Source organism: Vanacampus margaritifer, chromosome 12 (genome assembly GCF_051991255.1).
Source record: "Vanacampus margaritifer isolate UIUO_Vmar chromosome 12, RoL_Vmar_1.0, whole genome shotgun sequence".
NCBI classification, from domain to species: Eukaryota; Metazoa; Chordata; class Actinopteri; order Syngnathiformes; family Syngnathidae; genus Vanacampus; species Vanacampus margaritifer.
In genome coordinates, this window is record NC_135443.1 from 9892532 (window position 1) to 9919370 (window position 26839).

The following is a 26839-nucleotide window of genomic DNA, read 5'->3' on the forward strand; positions in this document are numbered from 1 at the left end:
TCAGGTTGGGTATACCTTTATTATATATTTTTGAGAACGTTCCTGCTTCGAGTGACTATACCACCTAGTACAACAATATAAATAATACTGAAACATATTTACAACAGTTCAAAAATAATAATTCCAAAAAGAGGCATCATCTTAATATAGTTATGTATTAATAAACTCATGAATATACTTTATATATACACAAATGCAAACCCTCACCAGACACTCATTGGTTGCACTCGCACAATCCAACAAAATCCAAGAGCCGCATCATTAACTCCATCCTTAATTCATTCACTGCCATTGACGGTTATAGACGTAAAAAAAATCATTTGAACTATTTCTATTAGTTAAAAAAAAATAATCTACTTTTGTTAACAAGAGTATGAAAACCTAGATTTTTTTGTTGTACATTTAGAATATATATCAAATTTGTGACTAATCGTGAGTTAACTATATAAGTCATGCGCTTAATTACGAGTAATAATTGTAATCGCCTGACGCCCCGAATTTTTTAAATAATTATCTCGTCAGGCAATAATTTTTTGGAATTAGTCCCTGACTTCACTAGTTAACTCACAATTAATCACACATTTTCTAAATGTTACATTTTCATACTCTTTTTAACAAAAGTGAGGAAAAAAAATGTTAAACTAATAGAAATAGTTCAAATGAATTTTTGACGTTTATAGCCATCAATGGCAGTGAATGAGTTAATAACGACTTGTATGGAAATCCAGTGGATTGTGGCTAATATTATGCACAAAATGCTTCCATGCGCGTCTATTGGCGAGCTTACACCAGCACTGCATCAGTCGTGCTCCTCAATAAAGAGGAAACTACACAACCCTCCAATGTATGAATCAACAATAATGCAGTAGATAACATTTTCTCTATAAATGTGTTGTTTTTTGGAACACACACAGATCGCCTGAGTGCGATTTGAGTCCTCTGCCCTCCCACATTTGTCACACACGTGTCATGTCATCATCAGATTTCACGTTATTTCGAGGGCTTTTGTGGCGATCATCGCTCCAGCCAGCAGAGAGACGGATAGCGCTCGCTCAGCGTCTTCCGCAGCTGAGCGCTTTGTGTCTTGTCCCTCGTTTCCACCACACACTCCACCTGGCAACACAAATGGCACGTCTTATATGAATACATAAATGAATTAAAAGTGAAAATAGAAATGGATATAAAAAAAATATAACTCAAAAATTAAATACAAAAAAATAAATTTAAACGGAAATAAAAACAACCTAATATATATACATATCCCAAAATAAAAAAATAAAAGTAAAAATGGATACAAAAATAAAGGACGAGATTCAAAAAATTAATGTCGAAATAAATATAAAAATAAATATATAAATAGAATTAAATATCAACCAATAAATATAAACACCCTACTCTCACATTTATTTACTTCATGCTGCAAACACTCTCTCAAGTGTTTTGTTATTCAAATGAGGGGGCGGTCCCAAGCGTGTCGTAGGTTGCAGCCTGACAGACAGCATGAAATAAATAAATGTGAGAGCAGAGTGTTTTTATCTATTGATTGATATTTAATTCTATTTATAAATATTTTTTTTGTATTTATTTTGACATTTATTTTTATTTTTTGAAACTAATTTTTAAATTTTATTTAGGGATATATATATATATATATATATATATATATATATATGTGTGTTTTATCAATTTCCATTGCACTAGCCTTTATGTTTAAACCAATGGCACCATCTAGAGGAGTAAAAAAAATATTGCAAGTGCTTCATGAAGCTTCATTTTCCCCATCACTACTTTCCAGTTTCATGTCATTTTTTGAGATTTTTTTTCTTCTTCTTACAAATGCTATCTTCTTCCATAGTGGTGAAAACCAAGATGCATATTGTAGCAATGGTTTGACAACTCACCTTTGCCCTGAAGAGGTCCGACCTGTCACTATGCCTCCGATGGCTGACGTCCAACAACCTGAGGAAGGACACCATGACATGAATTGTTTATGATTGTTATTTTGTTTTCTCGTATTGCTCTAATATGGCCACCCTCAACTCTCTAAGATCGCTCTCAACTCTATTATTATTATTATTATTTCAAGGCCTTTCTCTAGATGCTCCTGCATTAAAAGTGTAGCCAACTACTCCAACACCATTACAGCTGATGCTAATGTAATTAGCATGGTAATATATTAATAGCGATGTTGAAAATGAACCGACATCCTTACTGCTTATAACCACAGCAATATTATGGCTGATACAGTAATTGTTTTTTTGATCCCTCTCCATCCTGTCTTCTTGCTCTCTTTCTCTTACGTTATTTATACACTATTAGATTGTTTTATAATCACAAATAAAAATCTTGTCTCTACAGGACCCACACTTAGCAAATAGCATTAGGCACTGATATATATTATACATTAAAATACTTTTTAATATAATAATTACGGATGTTCAATACAATTTTTCCCCCCAATACTGACCGATACCGCGAGTACTTTTGATACATAAAACTTGATTAAACACAATGACAAAGAATTATGAATATGATTATGAATACTGCAAAGGAGGACTTACTCAATGTCCGATTATGTTTTTTTTCGACTTAAATATCTGTGGCTGGTACCGGCAGCCTCCACGAGTATGCGATACCTTAAAATAAGACCCATAGCGACACCTTGTATCGGTTCCTGCCCATCAATAATAATAATAATAATAATAATGATAATAATAATGATAATAATAATAATAATAATAATAATGATAATAATGATGATGATGATAATAATAATAATAATAATAATAATAATAATAATAACAATAATAATAATAATAATAATCCCTTGGAGCTAGAATGCTTCAGTTATCCAACTTTAAATTCACCCGAAAATGTCAACTCCATTTAGATTACTTATGCGAAACATCAATTAGAAATACAAAAAAAGTGAAGACAGAATAGCCCAGCAACTGATTTACAATGCACATGGATCAAAAATGTTCTTTACCCAAAAAAAGACTTTTACTTTGACCATAATTCATCCACCCATTTTCTTTAGTGCTTGTCCTCAATAGACTAATCAGCAACCTAATTAAATTGGATGATTGACACCAAACGTATGTTTGTTCAAAGCGGCACAGTTTATCACACTAAAAAGAGCTAAACGTGCCCCGTGTGAAATTCATTGGCGGGATTTTTACTCTCTCCGAATCTTCTGATCTGAATGGAGAAGGTTGCAGTTGACTGACCTGACGTCCTCTCTGGACAGGACATCCAGCAACTTGGCCATGTCTCCCGGCCATTCTCCCAGCTGCACCGAGAACTTGCTGACGCGATCTTCCAGCACCAGGGCTCGGTCCACGCACTGCCTCACCAAATCCAGATCCATGTTTGCGCTGCTCACCACCACCGCCACCCTACAGAGACGCATTAAGATGTAGGACAAAGCAGACAAGAAGCCGTACCAGAAAACCTTTGTGAACTGCACAGAGACTAAAATAGCTGTTAGTGACATCAACAACAACAACCACCAGAGTACAGGGGTCAAGGGTCAAGGGTCAGCATTCTGTTGTCTCAACAAGATTGTACAAACGTATTGAGGCCAGGGGCGTTTCCGTCATCTCTCATTCAACTTCTCCTCTCCATCGTGTCCAAAAAAAACACAAAAAACCAAAGTGAAAGGTTAGGACCCAAACCTACGACAGCGTATAAGGGCCACGTATTATTTTTTATTAAATTTTTTATTTATTTTATTTTAGGGGGGGGGGGGGGTAATATCCGAGAAAAAAACTCACAAGTTTACCAGAAAAAAAAAGTGAATATTTGTGACATAAAGAGAAATAAATTAGCAGATGTGCCAGAAAAAAAACCTCACAAATTTATGAGACAAACTCGCAGATTTGTGACACTAGAAAGCAGCAAATTTGCGAGAAAAAAAACCCCGCACAAATTTACGAGAAATAAATATGCAGATTTGTGATATGATAAAGTGGCAAGAAAAAAAACTTCTGATTTCAGCCCGTCAAATTTGATTACTTCTATCTTTTTTCCTCTACAAAAAATTATCTTTGTTTTTTAAGGAAATCAATGCATTCATGGACATTGACATAGAACAACATTTTCTTGACATCATTCATGTGAAACACTCACCCAGCCATTCCTCATAAAGAGCTGAAATATGAAATCTCTCAGTTTCAGTTTAGGTGAACGGTATGGGATTTTTAATAGGTTTTAAGTTTGAGTACACACTCACGCACACATACATACACACGCACATACTCACGCACATACAAAATAAAAAATAAAAAAACAAAACAAAAGAGAGCAATGATGATGACATGTCGAATCGGTAAAATTACCGAATGAACAATACTGAGCTCTCAATAAAAAAATAAAGAAATATGAAATCTCTGAAGTACCCTGACTTGAACCCTGTTAAACACTAACAACGAAGATGATGGCAAATACTGCCACAGTCACTCTCCAGACACTTGTAGAACCTCTTACGAGACATAAAAAACATATTTTCTTCCATTTTCAATGTGTCATCCGAGTCATCACATCACTTGGAAAACTCAGCATTATTAACATGCATTTTGGAGGACACGTTCACAAACCCAAATGGCCAAATAACTCAAATGATGCTCCCAGACTTTCAAAGCAACGGCAGGTTAGCACAATCCAATCTGTGAGGACTGCGAGTCAGAAGAGTTTGTTGTTTACAATTCATCATGCAGCCTGACAGAATAATAGCGGTTGAAGCCATCTGATCATTTGAGAAGCTGCTCCTGGGAAAGTGTGGCAGCGCTACACAATATTGCTAAACTATGATTGTGTCTGCATGCAAATGAGGACTATACCTCGTCTAACAGCGAGGGAAGCAGCTGGCAGAAACACTCCAGCAGTCCCCATGCGATCAAATCTGAATGTCAGAACAAATCAAACGTACCTTTTGCCTTTCAGCTCCGTCAGTTGTCCGGCCAAGATGGCAGCCAACCCCATGGCTCCCTCCGTGTCCACAGTGGAACGCTCAAACTCTTGAAACCTCAACATTGCCACCAAAGAATCCTCCTCACTGCGAGGGGTCAAAACAACAATTATTAGTAGTTCAGAGTTAAATAATAATTGAATCAATAAATCAATAAATAAAATACATAAAAGTTCATATTTAACTCATTCACTGCCATTGACGGCTATAGACGTAAAAAATTCATTTGAACTATTTCTATTAGTTTAACCTTTTTTCCCCATTTTTCTTAACAAGAGTATGAAACCCTAGAAAATATTTTTTTTACTGTACATTTAGAACAGATATAAAATTTAAACTAGTGAAGTCAAGCGATTAATTATAATTAAAAAATGTAATCGCCTGACGTCCCAAATTTTTAATAATCTTTTCTTTTTTGCTTTTAAAAAAAATACAAATAAAAGAAATCTAGTGAAATCATGCGATTAACTACGAAAAAAAATTACGGCCATAATTTTTAATAATCTTTTCTTTAAAAAAAAAAACAAAACTTAAGATTATTTAAAAATATATATATATTTTCTTTAATAAAAAAAAAAAGCAAAGAAAAATTAGGGGCATCATTTCCCCACCGTAATTAATCGCATGATTTCACTAGTTAACTAAAAATTAATCACAAATTTTATATATCTGTTCTAAATGTACAATATTTTTTTCTAGGTTTTCATACTCTTGTTAACAAAAGTGGGAAAAAATGCTAAACTAATAGAAATAATTCAAATGAATTTTTGACATCCATAGCCGTCAATGGCAGTGAATGAGTTAATAGATTTTAACCAGTTTCAAAAGACTGTTAAAAAAAAGGGATATTAACATGAAAAAAACACTTGCAAAACGTAATGGTTCAAAATTCCTCTAGAGTGTGCTGTGTGGTATTAGTTTAAGTAAACAGCGTGTGTATTGTGCCTTAGATAATCATATTTTAGGATGAAGAAATCCTGGTAATTCTAAAGGGTTCACACAATGCTGTTAATGCTTGGGTGAAATTTATTTACAGTTAATGACTGTGGGCACCACCAAATTGTGAATTTCCTCTCAAGAGATTCTTCGTCAGGCCTTGACTGTAGCCACTTTCCAAGTCTGCATTACATCACTATTTTATTTTAATCCATTGTGATGGTGTTTAACATTTTCACTGAAGCAACCCCCTTTGCTCCCGGCTGTTTTACTGTATTTTGACTGACCTTGTAAGGCCCACAAAATATTGTGTTCTATTGCTATAAAAACATGGAACATACCAAAAAGAAAGATTAGAGTCTCTTCTTTCATCAAAAAGTACATTTGTATCTGTTTTCGTTTGGCAGGAATCAGCATGGGAAAATAACTAGGTTTCATCATTATTCACAAACCTGTTGAAAACACTGGGGAAATCAGCTTGTTTTCAACATGTCCCTGGTTGATCTCTTATACTCTGCTGCCACCTGCTGGCCGTTTTTTAGTAATAACTGCCATTGCTTTGTCCCTGGTTGATCTCTTATACTCTGCTGCCACCTGCTGGCCGTTTTTAGTAATAACTGCCATTGCTTTAAGTGACCGTTACAGGTAGGAGGCTGCTTCAAATCCTTCTGTGTGCTCTAGCATAAAAAAACAAAACTTATAAAAAAATAGAATGTTTTTATGCATTTTGTGGCGCAAATGAGTTGAAGACCAAATCATTAGAAGAAGAAAAAAAAAACACTATCACGATCAAAATACCTTTGCTTGAATACATACATTACATTTACATTTACTAATAAATGACGAACTCCCAACTTTGCGTTTGTTGTGTGGACTACCTGACAGCGATGACTTTATCTACGAGTTTCTTTGCCAGCTGGAAGGTGTTGATACCGAGTGAGCACCCCATGAGATCTGACAACAGACAGAGGACCAAACAGGAAAGGTGAATGTTTATCCAACCTGGCTCTGATAGAGTTCAACTACGCATCTAATTAATGTCTTCAACATGGCGTGTTTACCTCCATAGAGTTTGCTATTCGGGTTGCAGTGCATGTCTTTGGTCGGGCCATCTGTCTTCAGAGATTGCAGCAGCAAAGGGAAACCTTCAGGTTCTATTCCCTGTTGAAGAGAGTCCACGCGCAGAATTATGATGTGCACTGCAGCACTTTTTGGACCGCACAAACGCATCAAATAAATATAAATATGAAATATTCTTTCAGCCCGCCCTCATACGCACACGGCCCCCTCACAGACGCTGAGCGGGGTACTACAATGTGCTGCACAAAGATTTATTCGTGCGTCTTTAATTCTTTGATCACAGTCAATTAGCAAGAGCATCCATGCATGTTCACCTCCACCAGCCTCCATGCATTATAATGCAAGGCACTTAGTGAAGCCAGAAGACCGTATTATGCATTTGAGACGAAAAATAAGAAGCTCATCCTTTCCCTCCAGTGTAAACAGACCTAAAGCTGTCAGACAGATAATGGCAGCAAGCAAAACAGGGAGTCACATCAAATACATTTATCTTGTTAAGAAAAGCCAGGCTGAGTGAAAAACATCCTTGGATCCGCACCAGAGCAATGTAGGAGGAGAGCAACAACTTGTCTTTGCGATAGGAAGCAACGGCTTTATGAGGAACGGCGTGACCTGATTTTCAGGCGCACGATCGAAGCTGTGAATGAAGTCATTCATCACAATTTGGGAGGATTCTCCAGCATCAACTTACTATGACCAGAATGTGCGAGTTGAGATGCTTGATGGCCGCCGCCGTGCCCGCCAGGAGGCCGTACTGTCCGGCTGCAGGCACCACCACTGCATCAAGCTTGGGCACTTGTTCGTAGATCTCCATGCCCACTGTGCCCAGTCCTGCCAGGTAGGTCGCACTTTCATCTCTGAACACAACCATAATGTTGTCTTAATACAAACCCCAAGGTCAATAAAGTTGATCATTTGTGTAAAATGTAAATAAAAACAGAATACAATGATGTGATAATGTTTTTTTTTTAAACCTATATTCAAATGAATACACTACAAAGAAAAGATATTTAATGCTAAACTGATAAATGTTATTGTTTTGTGTGTGTGTGTGCAAATATTATTTCAATTTGAACTTGATGCCAGCTAAGGTAGCGGCAACAATCCAATCCACTTTATTTCAATAGCGCATTTTATAAACAAGCAAGTGCTGCACATTGAGATAAACACACTATCATACAAATAAAATCTAGTAAAACAAACTATTTAAAAAAAAAGGTCAAAAAATGCAATAAGAAATGGATACATTAAAAATTAACTAATAAATAAATATAAAAAGAACACACACAAAAAGATACAGAAAACCACACAATTAATGCTGAACTATAAAAGCCAGGGAATAAAAGACTGGAAAAGGTCAAGGAATGCACAAAAAAAAAATCACCTGTTTAGTCACTACATCTACAAGTTAAAACTCTATCATACAAAGTGAAAGCCAGCATTCAGAAATGCCGCCAGATTGCCCAAGCTCATGTAGGAAGGACGGACACAATGTAAAAGTGTGCTGTGGTCTGACGAGTACACATTTTAAATTGTTTTTGAAAATCGAGGATATAGTGTCCTCCGGGCCACGACAAAAAGGAACAGAATATTATCAGTGCAAAGTTCAAAAGCCAGCATCTTTGATGTCATGGGTGGGGGAGTGCGGCGTTTTGTGGGCAATCTGAATTTTTGTGAATCCCAAAGACGGGATTTATATGTTTTTTTATGCTGGAGCATACATAAGGCTTTGATGCAGCCTCTCAACTGCAAAGAATGGTTGAACAAATGGTAGTTATTACACAAACGGCCAGCAGGTGGCAGCAGAGGAAAAGAGATCAACCAGGGCCATGTTGAAAAAAGCTAATTTACCCACAATTCTAAATAGTTTTGTGGATAATGATGAAATGTAGCTATATTCTAATGCTAATTGCTGCGAAACAGAAACAGATACAAATATACTTTTTTTTCCTGATGAAAGAAGAGACTTTAATCTTTCTTCGTGTTTCTATAGCAATAGAACACATTATTCTGTGGGCCTTGCAAAATCGGTTAAACAGCCGGGAATGAAGGGAATTGCTTCAGAGAAAATGGCTGGGAGTGAATGAGTTAATGCTGAAAGGTACATTCCGATTTTGGAGCTCCTTCTTCTCCTGTTTATTCTGGCAACACAATGCCAAGCCACATTCTGCATGTGTTACAGCAGCATGGCTTCGGGGTAAAAGAGTGCAAGTACTAGACTGGCCTGCCAGCAGTCCAGGCCTGTCCCCCATTGAAAAAGTGGGGCACATTATGAAGCGCAAAATACAACAGTGTAAATTCCGGACTATTGAGCAACTTAATACTCAACCCAGTAAAGTTTGAAAATTAAATATCTTGTCTTTGTAGTGTATTCAGTTGAATAAGTTTTGAAAATGGTTGTATTCTGTTTTTATTGATAGTTTATACAATAGCCCAACTTGATTGGAATTAGGTTGTACATACATGTACTATACTCCTAGAAAATGGTTCACTCCAAAAACATACACAATGGCACTGCCCATCTATGAACCACCTAGTAGCCTGCTAGCTAACAAACAAAATACCTCCAAAAATAATAAAATACATTATTGGCATGTTTCTATATCACTCAGATTCAAATCCTCACACTTATGAAATTCTAAACACTAAAATGTTATGTGAGGTAAAATCAGGAAAAATGACTCACTCTTCCAGGTAGAGGTATCCATTGTCATTGGCCAGTTGGCGGGCGTGTTTCTGAGAGTCGTGACCGGTGCTGCCATAGGAGATGACCATGGCGCCGTAGTCTCTGTAGATCCTGAGTCGAGGCGAGGAACAACATGACGGCATGATGGCAAACACGGGAATCTTCAGCTCCACTGCATGGTGAGCCACAGCCATGGAGAAGTTACAATCCGTGGCAACGATCACTCCCTTCCTCTGCTGCTCCTGAAAACATGGACGCGAAGTGGTCAAGATGTTGGGGGCCGGTGCCGGGTCTGGTCGGCTTAGATGTTTTGGCTCTTATTTTAGCAGGCTTCGTCAGTCCAACTATACATCACACTCAACTAGTTTCCCACCACAACAGACTGACAAGGCCGATTCTTACGTCACAGAAAAACTCAGACAGGAAGGGATGATCCTGTCTTACCTGTGCGAGGGAGGAGAGCAGGTACAACACTCCTCTCTCCTTCACTGAGCCCGTGTAGTGCAGGTGCTCCTTCTTCAGATAAATATCCATGCCATACTGTTTGGACAGCCGCGAGTACTGAGAAACACAAGACGACTTGTAGCATTTTATTCATCACAAAGGAAAATTCCTACTAAAATGTTGTAGTACGGTTATCAGATCTTGTCTTAAGGTTCAAACTTCAATTTTTAATCGCAAGACTTCAATAGTTAACTCACAATTATTAGCAAATTTTATATCTGTTCTAAATGTACAATGAAATCTACAATAAAAAAAATCTCAATGTTTTCATACTCTTGTTAATAAAAAGTGGAAAAAAATGTTTAACTAATAGAAATATGGCTGCATCTTTTAGTCATTGATACAGTAATTTCATAATAATTCATTAAATTGAGCTAAAATTCAAAAGATTTACTGTACTGTAAAAAAACGAGTAAGATATTGATTTGTGTTGGTCATGTTTCTGCCACTAGATGGCATAATTGCACATTTTTAAGACGGGAAAGGCTCAGTGCATTTTCTTTTCATATTAAGAGCTATCTAATCTTTAACAGTAAGTAACTTGTGAAATTGTGCACATTTAAAAAAAATTGTAGAATACAACTTGACAATCTCCACAAATATATGCATTATTATTAAATTTATCACTGCTAAATTTTGACTTGGACGTGTCAGCTGCGTTGCGACTGGAATTCCCTAAATACAGGCTTTCCAAGTAAGGTAGCGGTCATTAATAGTGCGCTAAAAAAAAATTGTGGGGTTAAAGGAACTTTAAATTAACTAAAAATGAACACACTCATTTTGACACCCCTAGTTTAAAATTTTTGTGATTGTGTTTGTTTACTGTGCAGGGCGTCTTCTGTATCTCCGATTGGATAGTGAAGGCGGCGGCGCTGATGTCCTCAAAGCGGAGGAATTGAACAGCCGGCCTCGGGACGATCCTGAACTCGCTGAGTCGTCTGGTTTTTGGCGGCTCCTTTAGTGTCATTACAGGTGCTTCGACCACCACTCTGGTGTCACGGACCTTCACGTCCCCGTTGAGGAGTTCCTCCTCACCAAAGTCCTTCAGCCTCTCCGGTTCGATGAGGGTCGGTCTGCGGCCCACAGCGCCATTACTGAGATGCAGTACTTTGGACGAGTCATCTGGTTCCGCAGGGCCCAGACGCAGCTCCTCTCTAGAATGTAGAAGTCCTTAAATCTTTAGAAAAGTGCACACTTTTTTTCTGGAATATGATATGAAGATGAATGACTATAAAATAACATATTGGCCCACTTGATGGGGATGTGTGAGTTAAAAAAAAAGAAGTGAGAATTCATTAAAAAATCTTCATAAATGAATTTTCATTTCATTATGACTAAAAGATGATAATCTGGATGTTCCTTTTCGTGGCTGCATCCATAATTTTCAAAAACTGTTTGAAAGGTGGACTCGTCAGACCACATCACACTTTTCCACTTTGTGTCAGGGCTACAAGAAGAAAAATCATGTCTTGTCACATACAGTGTCATTGACATCTGGACACCACATGTATGAACACATTTTCATGTCAAAATTTCATAATGTATTACTGTCAAACAGATGTATAAGAAGTCTTTGTTTTTGTCCTTGATATGCTGGGACAGTGTAAATGACTGCATTTTTAAAGATAATGCTAATTTTCAGAAACTTTAGACGTCAGTGACCTAACGAGTCATATAAAACTCGAGACACTGTAATTACGACATAAAACCACAGCCAATTAAATGTTTGAAGGTGAATGTCAGCATGTTCTTGAACTAGCAGTTTTAGAAAGTTACCATTTTAAAAGTTTTAAACTTACTTAATTGAAATATGACCCATTTCCTGACAACTATAAGAAAAAGAACATCATCTTCTTCTAAGAGGAATGGATTCACCTTTCATGTCATCAGTTTCCATTCACTGTGACAGATTGCATCTATAAGCTAACTTATGATTCATTAGTTGATCACTTTTTTCTTTTCATGGCTCACACGGACGATTAAAGTGGCAATTACAGGCCAAAGGCAGAGTAGTTTGATTTATAGCAGCTTGTTAAATTGGGTTCACATTAAATGAAATGGTCCTTAAGCAGTCAAGTTTCATTTCATATTATTTGACTATAATGTAAAAAACTTTCCGAACAAAACATCAAACTGGTGGAACTTCTTCAGCCACCACTTGGTTAGTTAGGAGACCTTTCACACAGTATAAACATAATAATAGGCTTATAGCCTTTGGAGATTAACCCCGGCACCTAGACGCTAAACAAGATCACATTTGGTTAATGGCAAGGTTTGAAACTCTTGGTTAGTGTGTGCAGTGGACTGTTAATTAGATCTACACTGCAGCAAAGGGTGTGGGTTGTCAGGAAGTGTGATAAGTATGAATTAATATAAAATCATTTCTGAACTATAAGCCATGACTTTTTCCACTTGCATTCGACCCTGCGGCTAATACAAAGGTGCGGCTTATCCATCAGATCACAATGGGGCGCACTACAAAGGACGCGCAAGAGCATCAGGCAGAGCAAAACAAACCAAGTGAGCCCAAATACAGTAAGAGAGACAGGCCGAGAGCGAGACAATTTGTGCCCTCATTATGGAAAAGAAAGTAGCGGGAACCCGGTGCGGTAACATTAAAACACCTGCGGGTTATAGTCGAGTGCGGCTTATACAGTATGTGTAACCAACTTGAGTATTCCCCAAATTTAGCTAGCGTAGCTTATAGTCAGGTGTGCCTTGTAGTCCAGAAATTACTGCACACTTGAGCTTTGCTGTGCTTTTGCTGTGTCATTAATGTCATTTATGTTAAGGACGACATGGGAGTGTCAGTTTTTCAAATAGCCTGAATGCATCTCATTCAGCGCTGCTTCTATTTTAACCACAACTCTTTGACCTTTCACTCTTGTCATTTGGCTCCATTATTGCCCTGTGCCTCACTTATCTGAGGCTCGCAGTCCATTATTCAGCCACACAGTGTACTCATAAACAACACCGTGAATGGAAAAGCCCAAGGCTGCAGCTCTGTTTACACAGTGTTCTCAGCTAACATGTGTGTTTATGTTTTAAATTTCTAGCGGCGTGCCCTCCCTCAAAAGTTACAATGAAGCGGCTATGGTGAATGGCAGCGGCAAATATATGGATTAATGGTACATTTTTACAAATTCAAATAATATTACTGTACGTGAAAAAGTGCAAGGTGAGGCAGACAGTGCTCAGCCTCGCCTCAAGGAATGGAGTACAAGAACACACAAGTTCAAGTTCCAACCCTTCTTTTACACTGAGACGTAGTTAGCTGCAGCTGCAGTCCCTTTAGAATAAAACATTGCTCCAAATGAAAGCCAGAAATGGAAGATATATCAAACCTTTTACGTTTCTAAAAACTAGATTACCAATCTAAACAGTATGCAATTATGGCTCATAATTTTGTCAATCTGATTGTAATGACAGTCCGTCACGAGCCATGAGCCACACCGTATGTCACTGCTAATAAAAACAATTTAATAGTAGGAAGTCGAGAGAGGGCATATGCTATGTTTTCCCTAATTACAACAGTATTAAAACCCTAAACAAAAAGAACTGCATTCACGCAAATACTGTACAATTGTAAGGTGCAATTTTTCCTCTTTATTTTATTTCTTAAACACAGAGGGTCCTATTTTTGTGCCCAGCCAAGTCTAGTAAATTGGTGGAATTTTCTTTCTTTTGGTCTTTTGCTAGACTAGTGCAGAGAGAAAAGGGTATTTGTGCCGTCGTGGTAGGGAACCCAGCCAACTCATGGCCAAATGAAGCGGCTCCCAGTTCAATCCTTTCAAATTCAGTGAATCCCCTGTAAAAGGAAGTGCAAGATCTACACTTGCGGATAATTTGAAGTTGGCCGCTGTGGATGGGCACTAGAGGCTGACATTTTTTGGGGAATCCTGCGGGTCACGGGATTCTCGCGGGATCCCCACAGGATGGGAGTGGATTTTACCTTTAATCACGGGATTGGGACGGGACAGGATAAAAAAGCAGACGTGAGCGGAATTTAATCAACATCCGTTCGTGACAGATACATACTTGCGCAGCCATTTGGAGGAGAAAGGGGGCAATAAACTACTCAATAAATGAGTAAAATGCAACTTAAATTGTTGTTGTTTTATTATTAAATGATGCAGTTGAACTCACTAATGGGAGTGGTGCGGCAGTGGGAGTAATTCTGAATGGGAGTCATTTTTACCAGGAGTGGGACTGGACAGGATTTTTTTTTTTTTAATAATAATAATATTACTATTGTCCAGGACCCGGATGGGATTATTGCTGTGGGAGTGGGATGGGACGGAAAATCCAATCCCGTGTCACCGTCTGATGGGCACTTGGAGACCACCTTCTACCCCTGATCATGCAGCCATGTGTGGTGTACCCTAATAGTTGTGCCAAACAGTCAGGGCAGTCCTATTGATTAAACATTTTTAAGATAATACTGATTATAAATCATTCAATTCATTAATTTCTACAATAATTTACCCTTGTCAAATTTATGAATAAAATACGATGACACGTCCACGGAAGTCTGCCTGCGCCTCGATCAAACCCACCAAAATGTACAGTTACACCACCTGTGCCACAAGTTAGACCTGCTTTTAGCTAGTCTATAATCTACTCTACATTCGGTCACCAAATTGCCAGATGTGCCGAGAGTGTGCAATGGAATACGCTGGGGGCTACCAAATTCACAAACACGCTAAACTAGACCTGCCCCGGCATAAAAATGAAGATTGATAGATATTGTAACATTTTTAATACTTCATTTTATTTTATTAACCATTGTTACACATTATTAACATTTTAATTCTTTATATTAACCTTGTCGAAATGTTTTGTGTCCTGTGCAGAGCAGATGGTGTTGACTTCGTATAGGCTGACCTTAAGCTGGGACATACTATTTAGTCTAAAAAAGTTCCTTCTCAGAGCTTTGTGCGAAAACACATTTGGTCCTTGAGAACAGAATCTGTTTTGAACACCCACACTTGACTCTGTTTTCGCCATCGCTCACGGAAAAGTACCAGAGAGTATGTTTTGTCTACAAATGAAAGAGAGGAGGTCTTTTTAACTATAAGAAACCGTTGTGAACGCGGAAGAGCTACATTTGACGCTCTGAATCCCACGATGTTTAAGTGATGATTAGAGGCAGTTATTTGTCCAGAGATTCTCTGTTTTTTATTAAATCATTTTTGCAAAGGTGTATTTTTCTTACATTAAATCTATCTTCATTTTTGTAACACGCAAAGAGGACAAAATTCTAGATTCCTCTTCAAGATGCACCCATTTTTAGCCAGAGTGCAGTCTAATTTCAGTCTCGAAGCTATCAGGTGCATCGAAGATGTGCCCATTTTTACGCCAAGCGTACGGGCTTCTGTTTACCAAAATAGGGCCCTGGACACACTTAAGGAAAAAAACATGTCTGCAATAACGAATAGATAAATGAAGTTATTGTTCAGTCATATAATGTTACCTTGTTTGGGTTAATATAATTTTGATTTCCATAACAACCAACACTAGCTTCAATGTAGGACAAAAGCACATGTACAGATATGTAGTGCAACACACATGCACCAGGCATGAAGCCTACCTGGCGACAAAGAGAAGAACAACATAAAGTACCAAACGAAGGAGAATCTCTACTAGGGCATCCAGGGAAGGAAGCAATTTCTCTTGATGTGAAGGCTTAGACGATAGGCAGACACAAGAGGTTGGCAGGGACTTGGATGAATCGGGACAAGATTTGGGGATAGACTTCTGTGGAGGAAGAGACTTGCTGGAAGGAAGCTTGGATTTTGTTAATTTGGAGATCACAGCAGTCAAATCGTGATTTGGAAGAGCAGTTGACTGTTTAGTCAATTCTCTTTTGGCATGAGGGGTATCTGTTAGCGAGAGTGGAGTACAACCAGGAGCAGCGACTGAGGCAGGAACTGAGTTTACACTTGAAGTCTTGTCTTTGTTTAGGACTGGAGGTTCAGTTTTGTCACAAAGACTTGACATTACTACTGGATTGATGAGGGTTGAGGAGAGCTCTGAAGGGCCTGGGTCAAACAAGACTTGTTTGGTATGAAGGGGATTTGTTAGAGGACGCTGAAAAAATGGAGTACAAACAGGAAGAAGGACTGAGGTAGGAACTGCGCTTAGACCGGAAGTCTTGTCTTTGCTCTGAGCTGGAGGTTGTTTTTTGCCACAAAGACAGCGCATCACTACTGGATTTATCTGGGTAGAGGAAAGTTCTGTTGGGTCTGGGTGACTACGTGTTTCCCACCTGTGCCAAAAGGGGTCATTTTCCTCGACGCCTTTAAGTGCAGGCTTTGGTGAAAACAATCGTTCCAGTCGCTCACTCAAGTAGCTTGAATAGAATAACTGGGCAGCAAAGTTCATCCTGGTTGAAGCAGAGTCCTCTTAGAATCCAAACAGTTCTGTATCTGTGTGTGAATCGTCCTCAGCTGTTCAGGTGTGGGTTACTGCCCAGTACAGCTCCCACAGTCTAAGCCGTTAGAGTTCCCAAACTCTTACCCTGCTCAGAAGCGGTTTAAGAAGGGATTATCTAGGGACACATGCACAGTGACTTGGGAGCGACTCTCTCCGGTGACTTGGCCCCTCCCAACATTCTATTCTTGGCCCAGACCAGGATTACGCTCCCTTTCTGTGACGTAGACCAAATCAGACGGTCTAAGGGGATAGATGGAGACTTAGGGTTTATCTAAGGAGCGGTGATCCAGAGGCTCAACCACACAAGGGGAGACGACTGGGAGTAGGGGTGAATCAGAAAGGAATAACTGCACCTCCATTTTTCAAGCCAAGAATGAAGATATCTGCAAGTTGCTTTTAGGATACCCGTGGACAACTTCAGATCCATGATTTGAAATTTTGGTTCTGGTTGGCTTGGTTAAAAATCTGGTGCTGCTTCTCTGTACACAGTGTAGCAGCTAGGCTCAGTGGTAAAGTGGTCATCAGCGCTAGTTAATTCATTCACTCCCAACCATTTTCACTGAAGCAACCCCCTTCGCTCCCGGCTGTTTTACTGGATTTCGACGGATTTTGCGAGGCCCACAGAATATTGTGTTCTATTGTTATAAAAACATGGAACCTACCAAAAGAAAGATTTGAGTCTCTTCTTTTAGCTGTTTCCATTTTGCAGCAATTAGCATTAGAATATAGCTAAGTTTCATTATTATTCACATTCCTGTTGAAAACAGTGTGAAAAAGAGCTTGTTGCACCATGGCCCTGGCTGATCTCTTATACTCTGCTGCCACCTGCTGGCGTTTTTGTGTGTGTGATAACTACCATTGCTTTAAGCAACATCTTCATGTCCGAAGTCTTCTGTAAACATAAAAAAAAAGTTTTTGGGCATGAAGGACAAAGCTTTAAAAAACGTATTTACACGTTTTTGGGTTTGCATTAGATAAGTAGTAGTCCAGTCCAGTACCATATTTCAGCCTGGATGTATTCCAGCTTCTCAGTCACCCTGAACAGACTTAACAATAGAGAAAATGGATGGATGGTTGTGGTTCTGACACTTTTTATTTTGGCCTACCCAACATTTGAAGGAGTGGAATGCTTAGATAACATGGTTTTACTGTGACGGTCTATTCTTACGTGGTAGATCCCCAAAGACAACCAACCAAGTGGGAACTGAACCCAAGTTGCCTACATGGAAGTCAGGCTGTGAATCAATTTAGTGTCAATGACACAGATTTGAGAGCACAAAGTTTGAAAACAACAGCTTACAGAAAGCAGACTGACATTCTCACAGTCCTCATGCTGGGTTACGTTATCCTTCCTTAAACCCTAACTTAACTTGAACCAACCTCTAGTATGACCTACACTTCCAGGTAATCCTTCTCTTAATCTTCCCCCCAAACTGTCTGTAACACTATGTCCTTTCCAGTGGTTGAGATATTTTGCCATGATGACCGAGGAGGCAAAGTGGAAAAGTGCACAGAAATAGACGGAGGTGACCCCGCCTCTAGAAGTTTGTCACATGACACATGAGCGCAACAAGGTGCCGTCACCTTCTCGCTCTCCATTGGTGGTCACCTGTCACTTCCACTAATGGACACGGACATCACAGCCTGTCTTATGTCTTCCCTCTCACTTTTCCTCCATTTCTGCTGCTTAACCTGTCGATCTGCTTAAGAGGGCAGACAAAGTGAGCAAGAACATGAGGCCGAAGACAGTCTGGCTTAAAGAAGATAACCATGCTTACTACAACCAGGATGTGTGCGCTTGCACGTGTGTGTGACTCAAGACGGATGAAAGACAATTCAGAGAGACTAAAAGGAAGCAATCAATACAACTACAGAAGACATTCTTTGCTGCCGAATTGATTTGATTTCACGGATCTCCTGCTGGAAAGAGAGAACTTCTCAGAAAAAAGAGCAGCAGGGTAAAGCCTTTTTTTCTCTAAAAATGAAACAAAAAGGAGTCGAGTAAATCTCAATTTGTTTTAAGATGCTTTTTTTCCCCCTACAGAAAGCAAAGCAAAACAGACAGTGTGAACAAAAACATTGCTACAGTGTCAATAAAAACTAAGTACTCTGCTTCGTCTGTCCTTCCTTCCTTTCCTCAGTCTCTCCTTTGGTCTCTTGAGGTCTCCCTGATTTGTTGGAATTTAGATGTCTCTGGGGTTGGTGAAGGACTCTGGTTGGTGGTGTCTGGTCGGTGCTGGATTTCACTTTCCTTTCTTTTCTTTGGTCCTTCCTCGGGTCTCCTGACGGCCTCACGACTCTGGCTGGAAGTGTTCGGTTTAGGTGAACGGTATGGGATTTTTTTTAATAGGTTTTAGGTGAACTAATGAATACACACACACACACACACACACACACACACACACACACACACACACACACACACACACACACACACACACACACACACACACACACATAATCACCCACATACAAAAAGGTTACAAATAGGTTACTATTCCTCGCTCATACCTGTTAGGACCCAGGGAGCGTGCTAGAATATTAGTGAGTTTAATTATATATATATTTTTTATAAATAAATAAATAAATAAAATAGAAAAATAAACATCTCATCGATGTTTTAAAATGACCATTAGCCTATCTACTGTATAGCATTTCCAGTTGTGTGTTAGCATTAAGATAGCTGACCCATTTTAGGCTAGCGCTAATGTGATGCAGAATACATACAAACATGACAATTTCTTCTTCTTTTTTTTTTTACAGTAAATACAAGTACAGTACCGTGCTTCTTTTTTTTCTTTTCTTTTTTTTTTCTGGAGAGCTCAGTATTGTTCATTCGGTAATTTTACCGATTTGACATGTCATCATCATTGCTCTTTTTTTTTCTTCTTCTTTTTTAAATAAATGAAATAAAATAAAAAATAAAATAAAAAAGAAAGCAATGATGATGACATGTCAAATCGGTAAAATTACCGAATGAACATACTGAGCTCTCCAGAAAAAAAAGAAAAACTAAGTACTTTATATTCAGCATTCTCAATAAAATGTATAACACAGTTGGCACACGGTAACCACAAATGCACATAAGCAACTCTGCAAGATGGATAAACTAAAAGTTGAGTTGGCGTTTAATCTTTTGAAGTTTATTCATGTTTAGTTAAGCTGAGATGGATGTCAGTCCCCTCCCCAGTACAAACTTCCCACCCCCTTCCCAGATACCGAGCTTTCTGCTCTGCATTCCATGTTTTCATTAGGAAACTGGGCGCAACCACCCCCGGAGGAAACATTGTAGAGTGGGAAACGTTGCTTCAAGGAAGTATTGCACTCCAAAAGTCATTGTTTACGCTCCTCTTTTTTTTAAACACACCATGATCTGCCCCTCTTCCCCCACAATTGGACTCATCATCCTCTTGATTGGCTGCACCGCGGCAGGTAAGAAAAGGAGCTGGGCAGACGGGAGGTGCGAGATTTCTTTAGGCAGTATTAGTGTGATAGTTGTGACGAAAAGGGATTTTTACAGTCGTGCGTGTGGTCTGTATGTGTTGAGGCACATATGGTTGTAATTCATTGCAGCTGCTTCGTTGAATCAAATTTACTGTGAGCAGAAAAACGAAATCTCTTGTATTTCACGTCTTAGGTTCTTCATAGATTTAGTTTTCGTCAAGCACAATGGGAAAGCACTGCATGTGATTAGAGTGTGCATTACGATGACTTCATACCGCAAGAATGGTCGGCTGTAAGCCAGCATGCAGCGTGTATTCTGCTTCGCTGGGCAGAAAGTGAGTAGCGGAAGGTTCATAAACAGGAAGACAGTTTAATTGGCCTCCTTTATTATGACCACTTGATGCTATCCAATATAAGTGCCATTGCAAAGGCAGTAATACTCAGTTTAAAAGCTTCCTGGCTATTGTTGAGGTGCCTATGAGCATGGCACCACTACCACTCCCCCCCAGCTAAAAAGGTGCATGTTTGCATACCCTTTTCACATCTCATATCTCTCCATGCATGTGTGTTGTGTGCAGCAGAGTGTAAACTGACATTTTCCTTGATAAATTCTTAGTATATTTATTAATATTAGGATGACAATTTTTTTTCTCTCCAGACCTATAACCGTATGAGTACTCAACTCTTGCGTAGTCACAGATACCACTAGTACTTTTAATTAATAAAATAAAAATTAAAAAAAACTCAACAAAAATATTTATTGTTTCTTCTTATTATTATTATTATTATTTACAATTGCATTATTTTTTAAAATTTAGGACATACATCTACAATGGTCACACCAGATGATGGTTGGTCGCACCACATATTATTTTCAACTTAAAGTTATGAGGCTAACAATTAGCTATCAAAACAAAACAAAATAGCTAGCCACACAAATAAAATTATAATGAAAATATATTTGTTGGGGGAATTATTTTTTATTTTTTCCACCTTTCACCTTTTTAGGCTGGGTATCGGTGCTTTCTCATTCCTAATAAAAGCGTAATATAATAATAATCATTACAATAATAATTTAATATTTACTGGCTAACTGGCTTAGTCTTTTCATATAAATACCTGCAGGACAAAGATATAGTGATATTGGATAATATTCATTTGCTATGATTGATTTTTGTGCTTTCTTAAATAGATCTAAATACTAACTCACCAAAATATAAGTCAACTATATAAAAATGTGTTTTGAATGAAATCAAAGTTTTAAGTTTCTAAATGTGTGATTTTTGCTATTCTAAGCATAAAATCTGAATGTGATCTGGTGACTACATTGACTACAGGGAGAGAACTTATTTCTAATTTGTGTCCTGAGCTTTTATTAATGAGTCAAGAAGTAAGCCAATCTGCAGTCTTTCAGCCCCCCCCCCCACCCCCGCACAAATTGCTTTTTTTTTTTTTTTTGTTGTTGCAGCGACTTCTCAATTTTGCAGTTGACTGCAGGGAGGAACGTGACATACACACTCAAGCTCATTCACCTTTGTCCCCTGGCGCAGTCGCTACGTTACATCACCGGTTGCTTTTCCTGTCGCTTGTTTCCTCTGACAGTGTGTGTGTGGGTATCTTGGAACCGTCACTGTCAGATGCGGTGGGAGCAGTCTTCATTCAGGTGAACAAGATCAACAAATCCCACAGCATCAAGGTCACGTAGCTGGAGAGAGAACACGTTTACTTTTCTCTGCCTGCTTGATAGCACTGTAAACTTTTTAAGCGTTTGTAAATTGTTTATAGATTGATGCTGGTTTGCTTGTGTGAATTCGCACTAGGAAAAGTATAAACAGAAATTTAGTTGTAGTGAATAGCCTCTAGCGGCATACTGGCGGGTGGTTCCAAGGTTGGGGGTTCCAATCCGGGCTCTAGCCTTCCTGTGGCGCTTGCAAGATGAGATCAGAGTTGAAAATAATGACCCAGAAAATAATAAATGTTCGGCTTGTGTTTCAGAAAAGGCTTGTTTTTACTCTTGCAATTGGAAAGCGATCTCAACATGTTGGCCTCTTTTCTCTCGCTCCATTGCCAGTTGGATGTTATGAGGAAGTCAATTTTCAACGTCTCAGTCCATTTTTCCAGGAGAGAACAGCCTCGTCTGGTGGTCCACAGCAGGCAAGCTGCCCGGTATGAGCGAAATGATGGAGGCGAAAAGTAATTCGCAGTGTCTCAGCGTTCAATAAAAAGAAAAAGGCGGTTCAGTGGCAGCGGGGCATTTAAGTTTCATCTTCAACAGCATCCAATGAGACAAAATGAATAAGAAACTGCTATTTTCAACGTGATTGTTGTCACTAGGAGAGGCTTCTTGTTATTTATTCTATTGAGAAACAGCAAATGAGACCTGTTCTCTTTTTCTCCATGTTGCTTTTCCATCTGTTTAATATTCATAATAAAAATGTTATTGCTTGATCTCGTACCTTTTTTAGTATATTTTATGTGAGTATATTGTGACTGTTTCCAGCAAAATTAGGATGACTATTATGTCATTAGGAATAATTTTGTTAGGTTTGACAATTTCAAGGTAAAATGCCATTTTATGTCTGTAACAAATGCAATCCCTTAACAAAAACGGATGAATGGCTTCACCAGACGAAAATGAAGGTTTTGGAGTGGCCCAGCCAGAGCCCACATTTAAACAAGGAACATCTTTGCATCCTATCTGACAGATTTGGAGCATTTTTTTGCAAGGAAGAACTTGGGCAAATATTGTCAAGAAAATGTCATGCTGAGAGACAACTACCTAAAACGCGTGCTAGGTTCTGATATTGATTTGGGGCTTTTCCAAGGTACATGGAATGTTTTTCATACCGGCCCAAAAAATATCCTCATTAAATTGGTCCTTTTCTCAAATTCTTGTTTTTTTTCCTGCATGTTTTCTATTTCTTCATTCTTTATTATATTTTGCATTCTCCCCACTTAAATGTTTAAATTAATCAAACAAATCTAAGCATCAAAGGATAACCAAAGTAAACATGAAATTGTTGTAAAATTATTTTATTTATTCTGAAAAATAAAACTATTCAAAGCTACCTGGCCCTGTATGAAAAAGTAAAGTCGCCACCCTATAAGCACTTTTTTTTTTTGTAAAGCAGCTGTTATATTATTCACAGACCATACTAAAGAAATCAGTCAAAAATCACCTGACAAAATTTTTTTCCCCCAAAAAGCTGCACCAGAATCTCACATAGGAAAGACATTCAAGAAAAGATGGTAATGTTTATATAATTCCAAGGCGAGTGCCATGCTGACCAAAAAGAACATTAAGACTCATCTTACTTTTGCAAAAAAAATAAATGGTTCTGGTGCTGCGTTGCTTCTTCAGGACCTGCATGACTTGTTACGACTGATAGAACCATGAATTCTGTTATTTAGAGAAAATCCTGAACATTCTATCTGGCCATCAGTTTGAGACCTCATGCTGAAGCACGCTTGGGTTCTGCAGCAGGACAACGACCGAAAATACAGCACCAAGTCGACATCTAATGGCTTGTTTTGGAGTGGCCTTGTCCTAAAGCCTGGACTTGGACTTGAATCCATTTGAAATGCAATGGCATGACCTTAAAAATAGTGTTCATGCTCAACCCCCACGTGTCACTGAATTAAAGCAATTCTGTAAGGAAGAGTGAACCAAAATAGCTCCGATGAGACTCATTGCCATAGAAACGCTCAATTTCAGTTGTAAATATTTTTCTTTAATAAATAAAATCGCCACTTAATTACTGAATATTATGTTTACTTTGGTTATGTTTCTCTGACATTTACATTTTTTTTTTACTGTTAATTAGGAAGTCATCAAATTTCAGGGTAAAAGAATGACATTTAGGCTGTTTTTATTGCTGTTGAATGTCAAAATAGGTAAAAATTCCACAAAGCAGTATGAAGGGGTGCATTCATTTTCTTTATCCACTGTAGACATTAGAGAGGATTGTGTCTGATTCACAGTCTACATTCACTCACGTGTGCTGATTGCACTTTCAGAGGTGGATACTGAGCGGTCGACTCGAGCCGTGCTTTCAAGTGCATGTCAAGAACACACAAGTTTTCATAACCGCTTGGATGTAGTGGAGAAGGTGAGTTTAAAAAAAAAAATTTTTTTTTTAAATCCCTTCCCAAATAGTCATATTCAATAGTGATTTGAAAAGAACAGGATAGAGGATGTTATGTTTACCCTCTCTGTGGCAAAACAGCCTCCGCAACTTCCAGTTTCTAATTCTTAAGTCATTTATTGCTGACATTGTAAGTCTCATAAAACTCATCAAGAACTCTTATACTTCATCTGACCTTCCCTCACTAACTGCTTTGGGCAACTGGATTATTCATATGAATCAAGGCGGTTGTATAATTCATGACTGATGATTCCATTATTCATACTATAGCTTATTAAAATGTATTATTGAGTCTCCAAGCACACAAACATACCTTTGTATTTTGCAGAAAGTGGAGGACACCGTTGGAAAGTTGGAAGTTGAGCTGGCGGCTCTTCTGGAGGCCATTGAAGACCCAAAGTGGCGCCCTCAATTGGACAATGCAGGAACACCTGTGGACATCTTGGAGGACCCGGTGAACATTCAATCCTGAATCAGATATCCATGGAGGGATCTTAGAAGATTTAGAATTTTAAAACTGAAACTAAAAAGGAGTCTTGCATTATTTCAAGTTTTTATACTATTAAAGGCAGGACACACCACTACTACCATTTACTCACCTAGACAGACCTAAAAACAGTTGGGTCAAAAATAACCCAATTTGGGTCAAAATGAGACCGACCCGCTACTTGGGTCAATTGGACTCAACTGTCTGGGTCATATTGTACAAAACAACCCCCCCAAAATTGGGTCATTTCGTTTAAAGCAAACCAGAAAGTTGGTTCAAATTGACCCAAATAGCCGAATTAAAAATCCAAAAAGCTGGGTCGGTCCCCTTTTGACCCATACTGGGTTATTTTAGACCCAACTGTTAGAGTGTAGACTCTGATCAATTTGACCCAACTTTCTGGGTCGTTATGTACAAAACAACCCCCCGAAAATTGGGTCATTTTGTAGAAAGCAAACCAGAAAGTCGAGTCAAATTGACCCAAGTAGGTTAGTCTCATTATCACCCCCCAAAAATAACAACATTTTTTAGTGCGGAATGAAAAATCCAAAGAGTTGGGTCGGCCCCTTTTTAATCCATGCTGGGTTATTTTAGACCCAACTGTTTTCATAGTGTAGACTCTGATAAATTTGACCCAACTTTTGGGTCGTAATGTACAAAGTAACTCAGACTGTTGGGTCAAATTGATCCAAATAGTGGGTCGGTCCCGTTAAGAAACAACAAAATAAAAAATGTTCATGCTAAATGAAAAACCCCAAAACTTTTGTCGGTCACTTTTTGACCCAACTTGTTTTTTTACCCAATTTTTTTTTAAGAGTGTACACAGTAGATGGGTGAATTTGACCCAACTCTCTGGGTCATTTTGTACCCCCCCCCCCAAACAAAAACAACAACAACAGGCATTTCACCCACCCCAAAAGGGTAATTTTGTACAAAGTAACCCAGAAAGTTGGGTCAAATTGATCCAAATAGTGGGTCGGTCCCGTTAAGAAACAACAAAATAAAAAATGTTCATGCTAAATGAAAAACCCAAAAACTTGTGTCTGTCACTTTTTGACCCAACTTGTTTGTTGTTTTTTTACCCAATTTTTTTTTTAAGAGTGTACACAGTAGATGGGTGAATTTGACCCAACTTTCTGGGTCATTTTGTACCCCCCCCCCCCCAAACAAAAACAACAACAACAGGCATTTCACCCACCCCAAAAGGGTAATTTTGTACAAAGTAACCCAGAAAGTTGGGTCAAATCGACCCAAGTGTTGGGTCGGTCTCATTATGACCCAAATTGGGCAAGTTTTTACCAATTGACTTTTTTTTTTTTTTTTTGAGCCGGCACTTCAACTAGGCTGTATGGATGGACATTGTGGGCCAGACGTAAGCACAAATTTATCAGCTAACAAGGACTGAGAAATCACTTTTACATGTTTCGGGACAGATTTTAAAATAAAAGTATTAGTCAAAGTTTTGTAGTGTTATATCAATTTGTCTTTTAATACAGTCCAGAAACACAAGAAGTATGTTTACAGCATCACTATGATTATGACAATGATTTATCCATTATAAATCCATCTTTGTTCATCAATTTATGCCAGTGATGGATACTGACACATTGACATGCTGAAGGGAAAAAAAGCGCTTCCATTCAATAGCAGAAGGTACAATAAGCTTGTATATCCACCTGATGCCATATATACAACACGAGAAGTCATGGCTTCCTGCTTAGTGTTCGATTAAACAGGTCTACATATTACACCAAGTACATTTATTAGTCAATTGAGGCAAGATCATCATCTGTATTTCATACGGTTTGGTGGTTTGTCGTAAGAATTTTCTGATGTAAATTGGATGCCGTGGCTCAATAAAGGTTGAGAAACTTCTCTAATCACTACTGTTCCACAGAAAAGCTCAAGTTAAATATGTCTTATATGATGCACATTGACTGAAATGTTTCATATTCCATTTTCAACAGGGTGGATGCTTTACTAATCAATTATGAGTGCCAGCCTATTATTATGCACTGATGATAATCATACATGAATGAGCTTAACTCATGCATAAACGTCATTCTAAAAACCTCTTTATTTTTATGTAAACCGGGGCCCTCACAATGCATTTCAGACTTTAGCAAACAGGGGAACGTTCTGCTGGAGCTAAC

At 38.4% G+C, this 26839-nt stretch overlaps 1 protein-coding gene and 1 long non-coding RNA gene across 3 annotated transcripts; one reads left to right on the forward strand and one right to left on the reverse strand.

Moving 5' to 3' along the window:
• Positions 1-24654, reverse strand: LOC144061294 (L-threonine ammonia-lyase). 2 transcript variants are annotated; one of them, XM_077581619.1, is made up of 12 exons: positions 24513-24654; positions 21587-21759; positions 10999-11329; positions 10116-10232; positions 9672-9913; positions 7677-7842; positions 6967-7066; positions 6784-6859; positions 4931-5056; positions 3231-3398; positions 1902-1959; positions 1-1113 (listed from the first exon to the last, which is right to left on the reverse strand). In XM_077581619.1, exons 3-12 carry the CDS (start codon positions 11140-11142, stop codon positions 1015-1017), a joined length of 1296 nt encoding a protein of 431 aa, XP_077437745.1. In that variant the 5' UTR covers positions 11143-11329; positions 21587-21759; positions 24513-24654; the 3' UTR covers positions 1-1014. The 2 variants fall into 2 exon arrangements, with proteins under 2 accessions (XP_077437745.1, XP_077437744.1); XM_077581618.1 differs by lacking the exons at positions 21587-21759; positions 24513-24654 and adding an exon at positions 16444-16721.
• LOC144061296 (uncharacterized) lies at positions 19878-26615 on the forward strand. Its single transcript, XR_013296152.1, has 3 exons — positions 19878-20042; positions 24072-24163; positions 24528-26615. It is a non-coding gene; the product is annotated as an uncharacterized LOC144061296 (long non-coding RNA).
• Positions 26616-26839: the final 224 nt, after the last annotated feature.